Source organism: Macrotis lagotis, chromosome 2 (genome assembly GCF_037893015.1).
Source record: "Macrotis lagotis isolate mMagLag1 chromosome 2, bilby.v1.9.chrom.fasta, whole genome shotgun sequence".
Lineage (NCBI taxonomy): Eukaryota > Metazoa > Chordata > Mammalia > Peramelemorphia > Peramelidae > Macrotis > Macrotis lagotis.
The window spans coordinates 260,109,940-260,121,566 of NC_133659.1; the positions used below are offsets into that span (position 1 = coordinate 260,109,940).

The window sequence follows — 11,627 nt, forward strand, 5'->3', positions numbered from 1 at the left end:
AGAGTTTTTCTAGGAATCTAATTTTTTTTAGTCATTAATCTGATAAAATAGGTATATTGAAATTTTACCTTTAAACAATTAAAATCACATTTAAAGAGATTATATTTCTAATAATGTCACAAGACATGTTATTGCCATAGGACTAGATATGAATTTCTTAACCTTTTGTTTGTTTCATTAGCCCCTTTGTTAGTCTTCTGTAAACCTATGGCCCCCTTCTTAGAATGTTCTTAAATACATAAAATAAAATACAGGGACTATCAAAGGATGCCATTTTTATTGAAATAGTATGAATTTTTTCTTTTTTTTTAAGTTTAATTGTTTGAATAGTTAGCTCTAGCTTTATCCAAAGGTAAAATGAGCTAAGTAGCACAATGGCTGGAACTCTGGGCTAGGAATTAGGAAGATTTTTTAATTCAAATCCTGTCTCATCTGCTCAGTAGTTTTTCAAGTCAGAGCCACTTTCAGTCCGTTTCCTGTAAAATAAGGGGTTGGATACTCTGACCTCTTAAGATTCAATCTAGTTTTAAATCTAAGTACTTCCTTTTAAGACAGAGCTGATATAAAGCTGTATAATATACTGATTGTTGTGTACTGATTGTTTAGGGACCTAGGTTATGGTTGATTATGACTTCCAAAGACCAACATAATCAGTAGTTCTCATCCCATGGAATCTGATCCCATAGGAATAGTTTCTATGAATACAACTTTTCCTTTATTAGTGATAATTACAAAACTTGAAAATTAAGTTTTTAAAAAACAATTTTTGGAACAGCTAGGTGGTGCAGTGGATAGAGCAGCAGTCCTGAAGCCAGAGGACATGAGTTCAAATCCAGCCTCAGACAATTGATACTTATTAGTGAGTGACCTTGGGCAAGTCTCTTAACCCCTGATCCCCAGTGCCCCCCCCAAAAAACCCATAATTTTAAAAACACTTCCTCTATTAAATTCTGTTTGAGTGTAGGCAAAAATGGTAAGTATACCATTTATAGTAGATAAAAGAAAAGGCAAAATAGTAGAGCAAAACAAAAATTATTCTTTGGATTAAAGTTTTATCTTCAGAAGATAAATATGCTTTATTTTAAATTTTAAATGAAGAAATGAAAAGGGAATAATCTTGACATTGTTATTTTTTTTCCTGAGAAAGACTATATCAGGGATTTTCCCCTTTTCCTCTCCCTCCTCCCATCTGCTGCCCAGGCCCTTAAACTAGGTTCTTATGTTTATGACTAAAAATTATTTTGTTTTCAGTGGTGTTTCAACAGTGAAGAAGTACTTAATTACTTGGAGAACTAGAGACAGCAATGGCCTTTCAGTTTTATAACTTAGGCATTAAATCAGCCCTGGAGATAATTCAACAATAGAGAAGAGTTTCTCTCTATCTGCGGACCTCTTGTTCCCCTGAACAACTATTTTGGGGAGGGGAAGAGGAGGCATTTTACTTGCTCAGATGCAAGGGGTGCAAAATATATTAAGTAACTTTTGCTTGTTGACTAATCTTCTTTCTTCTGCATTTTTTTTTCAGGCTTTGAAATAACAATTGATCACCCACACACGCATGTGGTAAAGTGCACGCAACTTGTTCGAGGTAAGGAATCCCAAGATTAAGGATTGTAACTTGATTTATATTGCAGTAAATAGTAGTATTTTTGAATGACATTTATATTCACATTACTGAAACATTCATTTATCAGGAATTAAAGTAAAATTTCTGATTGTGAGTTGTGAAACCTCATATTGTTTTAATTTAATTTCTCTTCAGTTATTTGTAGCATTTTCCCTAAATTATTCTTATTTTCATTTTTTTCTGAAAACTGATCATCTCCTTTGGACTCTTAGCTTCACCACTTTGTGATATTAATTTGATGTCTATAATAACCCTTTTTGCCTTTGAAACTTCTTTCTTTATACTCTGCTATACCCTAGGTAAGCCTATTTTCTCTCTGCTTGTTCTTACTTCTCATCACCATCCTCCAGAGAGTGCACAATAGTCTGGTATAAAATTTCTAAATGTTCCTTCTTTCTCTTCTTCCAGGTTTAATTATTACCTTACAGTCTCATTTCAGATCATTAGTAGTCTTTCTCTGAATCTTTTATAAATCTGTCATGTATTCACTCTCTAATTATATTTTTAAAGAAAATGATTAGTTAAATTTTATTGCTCCTGTTATTGAAAAAAATCAAATTACTAGGAAAACTCCAAAATCTGGGTTTTAACCCAGTTTTTTCCCCTTTAGGAAGAATTGAGTTTTTTATATTGAAGAAAGCAAATAAATTGTTGAATTTTGTTTTTGAATCTCTATTAAAATAATGATTGTATATTTTAGAAGTTGATTTCCCTTATGCATTCACTGATTTTTCTGAATTAACACCCTCCCCTTTCTGAAACAGTATCTGCTTTCTGTAAAAGCTAGTTTTGCAGATAGTGAGCCCCCTTTTCATATTTCATTTTGGTTTTAATTTTTCCTAGATTCATTTTTCCCTGAATTTTAAAAAGTCCAGATTTCTATTTAGTTAAACTATCTAGCATGAAGACTATGTAAAATGAGCTAATAATAAAAATTTGTGACAGTTCTTGTATAAATCATTTTCCACTAGATCCTAAATAGGGTCACATTTTCAACTAACATGCTGTTTTCCCAATCTCTTTTTTTTTTTTCCAGCAAGCAAAGACTTGGCACAAACCTCTTACTTCATGGCAACCAACAGGTTTTTATTTTTCATTTGTTTTCTTATATTGTGGGAATGGGTTTTCTTTGGGTTGGAGATAGTAGCCTTCTGGGGACAGAAATGGAACAAAAAATCAGGTTCTGAGACTTGGGAAGCCTGGATCCAAGAATATTTATCTTGTCATAGAATAACTTTTATCAAAAAATATGTGATATGGAAAGCTGACCAATATGTATTTCCAAAACACTTTCCATTTCCCTAGTGATTTCTGTTTTACAGAACTTAAATACTGCAGTGTAGCTCCCCTCCTCCCATCTTTGATAAGGGCTCTCCAAACCCACAAGCATAGTTCTAAGAATTCTTTATAAAGTCTAGATTCACTGAGAACCATTTCTCTGTATAAACAGTTTTCAGTCCAACTTGTACAGAGTTTCTCAAATTTTTTTCCCTCTGTTTTCAAGACATTAGAATTTTCATATATAATATCTTTTGTCTCCATTTTTCTCCAACCCATTGACTGACTTCAAAAGGCCAAAAGTTTATGACTCCCTTTTCCTTTTGCCATGCTCTGGCATGGAAGGTTTCATAATTTTGATAAAGGCCACAGAACATGAGAACTTAAGGATACCATGTCATTTCAAGTAGTTAATTATTACATTATTATTAGTTCCTTAGGATAATTTGCTGACAAATATTTTTCTCTCTGTTCTATTTGATCAAGAGACTACCCACTTTATTATATATAGTACAAGCTCAAGTCAACCAAAAGGAGTGTCTTATTTACCTTCCCAAAGGTCTAAACTTATTTTCATCTTAAGTAAAACTCATTTTGACAACTGGATGCTTCCGAGGAATCCAGCCAACTGCTCTTTATTATGTTATGACTTTAGTCTACTGTGAAATTATAGAAAGGTATTATTTGGTTCATGTAGTTTGAGCAAAAAAAGGGGGGGGACTTCAAATCTTGCATGTAGGTGAATTGGTGACAAGATTATTGAATCTGAGCATTTTTACTTGTTTTTTTTTTCCCAATGTTTATTTAGCAGAAAATTTTGGGTTCAGGCTTGAGAGCTCATGGCTTTCTGTTTCTCTCCCTCCGATTGGTATCAGCCTGCACTTGACCACATTTAGCCTACAGTACACACCTCCTGTGGTGGCTTGTGTCTGCATTCACCTGGCCTGTAAATGGTCCAACTGGGAGATCCCAGTCTCCAGTGATGGAAAACACTGGTGGGAGTATGTGGATGTCACCGTAACCCTGGAACTTCTTGATGGTAAGTTTTTGGAAAAGGACCCTTAAAATTAATTTTCACTTGGTTCTGTTATTGAGACTTATCCAAGAAATATATACTCACATACCTTGGTGTTTCTAGTCCTTATCAAACTTTTGAGACTCAGTGACCACAAATTTTATTCTAGGTTCCTTTCTTCCTATTGCTGATGGTGATGAAGTTGGTTGTAGCTGGCATTTATGTTTATAGAGCCTTTTTATGTCTTACCTAATTTTTGTTTGATAATTTCAAAAGTCCTATAACATAATCAGAAATGGGTATTAATATCATTTTAGAAGCCTCACTTGCGGTACACTGGATAGAGTCCTTACTTTGAGGACAGATAAACTTGACACATAGCAGCTGGGTGACCATGGCCAAATTCCTTAGTTGCTTAGTGACTCAGGTAACTTTCTAGACTATAAGTTGCATTTGGATTGATGATCTTCCATTGATGGAGTTTTCATACCAGTGAAATTACAAAACTGAACTGTGGCTCTTTCTTCTCTTCCCCTAACTTGTACCTCTCTGTGTGTTTGTGTGTGTGTGTGAGAGAGAGAGAGAGAGAGAGAGAGAGAGAGAGAGAGGATTCTAACATGAATTTTAGAACAAATTTACTGTTCTTTTACAATTAATCATTCCTTTTACTCAGATAGAGTTTACCAAAAAAAATTGTAATCACCTTGTTTCAGTTAACTGTTTTTCATATGTTTTTGGTTGAATTTTCAGAACTGACTCATGAATTCCTACAGATCCTTGAGAAAACTCCTAACAGGCTCAAGCGCATTCGGAATTGGAGGGTAAGTGTTGTTATAAGCCTAATGAACCAAAGCCAGTTATTTTTTCTTGACTGCATTAGGTCATAGAAAATTGAATATTCTCAGCTTGGAATTCCTCCCTTTTTTTATAATTAGGCAATAACTGTGACTAGCTACATAAATTGTACTCTGGCCAGGTTCAGTGGGTAATGGGAGGAGATGTAGGGTAGTCATTCATGATTTGAATGTTAATTGTGTGCAGATTCCTGTAGTAGGTGCCATAATGATTGCCAAAATGATGATTAGGTGCTGAAAATATTAAGTCACTAAGATTATTTTCTGTTAGAACCCTTGTGTACTTTTTTTTTTGCAAGGCAATGGGTTTAAGTGACTTGCCCAAGATCACACAGCTAGGCAATTACCAAGTGTTCGAGGTCAGATTTGAACTCAGGTCCTCCCAACTACCAGGGGTTGATACTCCATCCACTGGGCCACCTAGCTGTTTTCCTTGTGTACTTTTGAAAGAAGATGTTAAGGGCAGTTAGGTGGTGCAGTGGATAGAGCACCAACCCTGGTGTCAGAAGAGTCTTGAGTTTAAATGTGGCCTCACATTTAATACTTAGTTGTGTGACCTTGGGCAAGTCACTTTAATCCCATTGCCTTACCCCAAAAAGCATTTAATTTTAGTTTTTTTGAGGAGAGACAGAGTGAAAGGAGAAAGAGAATAGAACATGGGGATGGGGGGTTGAAAATGGAAAGGAGGGAAATACAGTTAGCAATAGCAACTGTGGGGAAAAAATATTAAAGCAATTTATCAGATGGACTTATGATAAAGAATGCTATCCACCCCAAAGAAAGAGCTGATGGTCTTAAATACAGACTGAAGCACATTCCGCCCCGCCCCCCCCCACACACACACACACTTTATTTTTCTTGAGGTTTCTTTTTCTTTGGGGGGGGGATTATGTTTATTTTTTATTTCTTATTCAAGTAGGAAGTTTGACTTCAAATTTCTTCATTTCTCAAACTGACACAAATTTAATTTCATTATCTTTGAAAATTTCATTAGCTTTGCCTTTCAGTAGCCCAGATTTAAAAGGGATCTTGCAGTCATCTCCTTGATTCTTCTGTCTTAAAAAATTCCATAGCTAGGTCATCCCAAATATTTGGGGGAAAGTGTGTTAAGTAAAACAGGACAGAAATATTTACTTACTAGGCTTTATCTTAAATGTACTTTTTAATATTTGAATTTCCTCCTGCTCCCTTTACATATCTTGCTGGTATCCTCTTTATAGACAGCTGTTTATATTGAATTGAGTTAAATTTGTTGTTTTTTAATTTTCATTGAAATTCCAATTATTCTCTTTTATGTTATTTTGTGTCAACAAAATATGACATTATATGCAATTTCACACAATAGTCCCTTCCACCCTCATAAAAATACCACAGAGGGTAGCTTTCATTCTTTTTAAGGCAAGTCATTTTAATTTTCCCAGTGCTCAGTTTCATGTTTTGTTTTTGTTCTTTATATTATTGAAATCCCTGTGTATATTGTTTTCCTCATTCTCCTTATACAATTTTCATCATTTTGTAAGTCTTCCCATACTTCTGTACAATTTATTTTCATTGTAATAGTCCATTACTTTCATTTTCCTCACCTTGTTTAACCATTCATCAGTAACTGAGAATTTACTTTGTTTCCAATTCTTTGATACTACAAAAGGTGCTCTATAAAACTATGTTATGCCTTTTTTTAAACATGAATTTTCTTCTTGTGGATTCCAACTTTAGTTGAAAGGTTTTTCAGAGCCTTATATTTGGATAGAAAGATCTTTATAGTTCGGTGTCAAGTAGGAAGTTTAACATAAGATTTTCATTTCCTTTATCATTGATTCCTAATAGTGGGATCTCTAAATTAGAGGTTATGAATATTTTTTTTAGTCTTTTTGTCAGCTGAGTTCCTATTTTTTAGATGAGAAAACTGAGAACTTCAGTTAGGCATTTAGAATTCAAATTTCTGAGTCCTCTTTTCCTCTTTTTAGACATTTTAGTGTTGATAGTATAGGAAATGGATTTACTTGTTTCAATCTTCTGCATATGTCCTTGTCACATCTTCTGAGTATGCAGCAGAGTCCTTAGATCTTAGACACTTAAGATTATTAATCACTTTTGTTTGACCAGATGTAGCACTTTCTCCTTGGAAAGGGAACTTCGAGTGAAAAATTCCCTCTACCAATGCAGTTTGTTACCTGTGAGAAATCCCAGCAACATTTATTACCTTTGTTGTTCCAGGCACTTGTGCTGCCAGCTAAGGTTACAAACTTTAAAAATGAAGCCATCCAGGGTGGCTAGGTGGCACAGTGGATAAAGTACCGGCTCTGGAGTCAGGAGTACCTGGGTTCAAATCCGGTCTTAGACACTTAATAATTACCTAGCTGTGTGGCCTTGGGCAAGCCACTTAATCCCATTTGCCTTGCAAAAATCTAAAAAAAAAAAAAATGAAGCAGTCCTTTTCACCTGGGGAGCTTGCATCCTGTTGAAGAAGATAACCTGTACATATATATAAATACATACAGAACAAAGTGAAGGTAGTTAAGGATTGCAAGGCCCTAGCAAATTGCTTTATTGATTATAGTTACAAATTTAGTCTTAGAAAATTAGTCTTGTTTAGGGTCCATGGAAGAAGTGACTTTGCCTAGGTTCCTACAACTAGTATATGTCTGACTTGAACCCACAACTCATAAAATCACCTTAATCTCATATAATGGATTTGTATGGAGTGGATATGTAATTATCATTTGCTTAATTTCAGGCTTGCCAAGCTGCCAAGAAATCTAAATCAGGTGACCCAGGAGAAGATGACTCCCTTTCAGAACAGGCAATCCTCAGCATGATCTCCAGGAGCTCTTCAGATATGAACATTGCAGGCTTAATGAGCATGTCAACTTCTAACCCCACGAGCACCGTGCCTTCTCTCCCAGCCAAGGAGAAGTCCCCCAGTGATTTAAGCAGCATGGAGATGTTGCAGGCTGACCACTGGCTACCTTCCCAGCACTCTCTCAAGCTGGAGTCTACTCAGGGTCATCGGACTAATGAGCATCTAACACTTATGGGAGCTGATCATTCTTTGCAACAGGACCCAGCTGCATTTGTTTCTCAGAAGCAGAGCAGTAAAAGTGCACCTGCTGCCAAGGTGTCTCTGAAGGAGTATCGAGCTAAGCATGCTGAGGAGCTGGCTGCTCAAAAGCGACAGTTAGAGAACATGGAGGCCAATGTAAAATCACAGTATGCATATGCTGCCCAGAATCTCCTGGCTCAGCAGGAGAGCCATTCCTCAGTCATTCTGAAAATTCCCATGGAAAGTTCTGAAAACTCAGACCGACTTAGTCTGGACAAGGCAGACAAAGCAGCCCTCAAGATGAGAATCCCCATGGTAGGTGGAGGAGATAAAGCCCTTTCTGCAAAACCAGAGGAGATAAAAATGCGCATTAAAGTTCACACTGCAGCTGATAAACACAGCTCTGTGGAGGAGTTCGGGGCAAAGGCCCGGGAGCACAAGGAGAAGCACAAGGTCCATGCTTCTAATCACCACCACCATCACCACAATCATCACTCACACAAACACTCCCACTCCCAGCTCCCAGTTGGTGCTGGGAACAAGCGGCTGGGTGACTCCAAACACAGCAGCCAGTCTAGCCTTTTGACCCACAAAGCCTATAACTTGTCCAGCTCCTCATCCTCTTCTAGCGCAACCCGTAAAAGACCCCTTCCCGAGGAGTCTGGAGTAATGTATGAGCACCCTGCCAAGATTGGCAAGACCTCTAAACCTTCCTCTGTGACTTTCTCCTTCCCCTCTCTTCCTGCCATGGCACAGTTGCCTGGGCATAGCTCAGAAACAAGTAGCCTCCCCTTCTCCCGAGCCCCTCATGTGAAATCGGACAAAGGTTCCACTGGAGCCAATGGACACAACCCAGCCCAGACCATAGACTACCAAGACACAGTCAACATGCTCCACTCGCTGCTCAGCGCCCAAGGCATGCAACCCACACAGCCTTCTGCTTATGAATTTGTTCACTCTTATGGTGAATACCTGAATCCACGAGCTAGTGGGGTCCCTTCCAGAGCAGGCAACTTAGACAAACCCCGACCACCTCCTCTACCATCAGAACCACCCCCGCCACTCCCACCCCTTCCTAAGTAAAAAAAAAAAGAGAGAGGAAAGCCCTTTTTTTCTACTACTGAGTCTGGACTAAGAAAATTACTTTCCTTATATGAAATTTTTGTCACCCTCCTTGGGTGACAAAGGGAGGGTCTAGAGGGTAGGATGTTGTTATATCTACTGCCTCAGAAATAACTATTTTATTATCATTTTTACTGGTATTAGAGAAGTGAGAATTCCTTAAAGCTGTGAAGGATTGAAAACACTTCCTATGTCTTTGCTCCTGTGTCTCCTAACTGGGTGATTGGTTGTTGGTGGTTATTTTCCCCTTCCCAACCCCCCATATTTTCCTGTCAGGACTAAAAAGTATAACTTTTCTTTCAAACAAAAAAAAAAAACCTTGTGGAACTATTGGGGTTTTAATATATCAAAAGAGAGGAAGTATTTAAACGTCATAAAATCTTTTTAAAAGTAATTTAAAAATAAGTTATCCGTTAAGTTTTTTATATTATATATTATATATATATATATACATATATATATAAATATAATTGGGGAAGGGTTGTGAGTCTTGCTGTGGTGATGAAAAACAGCATTGACTTGAAAGGGAGAAAGGTTGGGGAGGGGGGGTGGGGGTGGTAGGGAGAAGGCTATTGGCCTAGTCCTGGGCCTAGTGACAGGTCATGGGCAATTTGAAGTGTTGAATGCAATTGGGATTTCTTGGACTGTTTCTCTATTCCTGTTTAAATTTTTCTTGCTCTACATTGTGTAAAATGAGGAACTCTGAGGACCTATAACTGGTAGTGCTTCTCAACTTGACTGACACTTGGTGGCTTTTTGGTTTTGTTGTGTTTTCTGTTAAATCAACAATTTAATTAAGCTTATTAGTTTTATATACAGATACACAACTGTATACTATCTCTGGAATTCAGATTGTGTTGCTTATGAGGTGTTTTTTTGACCATTATTTGTTTAAACTTTGTTTATTTAGAAGTTTATTTTTGTTCTCTTTTGACTTTGTTTTTAAGGGTTTGGGGGTGGGGGTGGGGGTGGGAGTTGGGGAGAATGCTCCCCTTCTTAAACTTCCCAAAAGGACATTTACCATCTAGCCAACATCTGCAACTTTGGTAGGTGGTGTTCATCACTGAATTAATTTAGCAAGTGAATGTTTGTGCTAGGACCTCTAGTCCCTTTTCCTTGTTTTTCCCTCAGACTTCCCTGCTCAGTGCCATGCTAGAGGCACTGTCCACACCAGTCCCCTAGCACTACACCATGGTAATACTATTGTGACTTCCTTGATGAGAACTAAACTGAAACATCTAGGGAAGGCCACAGATAATATCCTTCCTTCTGCCTTAAACTGTATTATCTTGGCTGTATACTAATAGCTCACTGTTCATACAGGCCAATCTAGAGCTGTCTCTAGTTTTATGAGTATTAATGCCTACTGGGTCCTAACTTCAGTGAGAGCTGCCTGCAGCACTTGCTTGCAGATCTATGCAATAGTCCAAGTTCATCTCACATGAACCACACCCCATGCATTGCCTTAACTCCTCCTCTGTCCCTTCATTCACAGAGTATGATGGACTGAGGAGTTGTAGATTAAAATTTACTTGGATGTTTTTATTTTGTTTTATTTGTCTGAGATTTTTAAAGATCATAAGGATCAGTGAGTGAGATCTGAAGCCATGGGTAAACTAAATTTTCTGACTCTCAAAGTGATTCAATGCACTCCACCTCAGTATGTGAGAAGAATTGCTTCCATCGGATCTCAGAACTGCTCTAATAGCAGCTACAAGGAAATATTCATCTTAAAGCTACTTTATGGACTAACATCCTAGGGAAAAAGCTTTTAATGGTCTTTGGGTGTAGAAGATACTTTGGAGATTTATTTTACTCTTTCCACTTAGGCACCAATATGTTTTCTTTTGAGAACTCCTGCCAGTCTTCAATTATATATGTAACTTTTCCTTTTCTATCAGGCAAGCTAGTCTTGTTTTTAATGGATTCTGAGTTTTAGTTTTTAGTACCTCATTTTGAGTTTTCATATTCCTGCTTAACCAGTGCTGAAATCTGATCAGTAATGAAAAAGGGTAGAAGCTTCTGTTGAAGACTGCAGATATTGAAATAAAAATCATGATAAACATCTCTTATGGTGTCTTAAGTTTTCTAACTAGCTTAAATTACAAATTCTTGACCCCTTTAACAACCTTTCAGGGCATGGAATTAGAAGGGGCATTCCTATCACTGTATAACTAGATTTAAATGCAACAGTATATTTTCTCTCAGAAACTGATGCATCTTTCTTTTTGCTGGCACTTTTGCTATTTATGGTAGGAAAGAGAGACTTATTAGGGTGGGACACATTTTTTCAGGGCATGGGGGAATTTATGGTCTATGCAATTTGTCAGTGGTGAGAGACACCCACAGTGGAATGTTCTACTGAGTTGTCAGTTACTTTGATACCTCCTGAAATGTCATGTAACTGCTTTTAACACCAAGTTTTCAAATGTATGGTCCTGATGTTAAGAAAATATTCGTGTTGCACCACACCATTGATTTTTATTTTATCCTTTGTGAATCTGAATTTCAAACAAGCTTTGTACTGTAATTCTTCATAATGTATAGAACTAGGCTTGGAATGAGAGTTAGGGTGGTTTTTTAAAAGTGAAAGAGTCCCTCCATTTTAATATGTTTCTTAACTATTTAATATAAACTTGGAATTGGGGAGGGTAGGGAAAAGAGGGAAAGATAAGAGAATAATGTTTA

The 11,627-nt window shown here is 37.0% G+C and overlaps 1 protein-coding gene across 3 annotated transcripts in view; it reads left to right on the forward strand.

Annotated features, from left to right (window-relative positions):
- Positions 1–9,476, forward strand: part of CCNT1 (cyclin T1) — a 34,473-nt gene extending 24,997 nt beyond the window's left edge. Inside the window, exons 5-9 of one of the 3 annotated variants that reach the window (XM_074226060.1) lie at positions 1,526–1,588; positions 2,664–2,709; positions 3,781–3,944; positions 4,671–4,741; positions 7,512–9,476. In XM_074226060.1, coding sequence (XP_074082161.1) covers positions 1,526–1,588; positions 2,664–2,709; positions 3,781–3,944; positions 4,671–4,741; positions 7,512–8,900 — 1,733 coding nt within the window. In that variant the 3' untranslated portion in view covers positions 8,901–9,476. Of the gene's footprint in view, positions 1–1,525; positions 1,589–2,663; positions 2,710–3,713; positions 3,945–4,670; positions 4,742–7,511 lie in introns of those variants that run through there. The other 2 variants (XM_074226061.1, XM_074226062.1) reach the window with 2 other exon arrangements.
- The last annotated feature ends 2,151 nt before the right edge of the window (positions 9,477–11,627 follow it).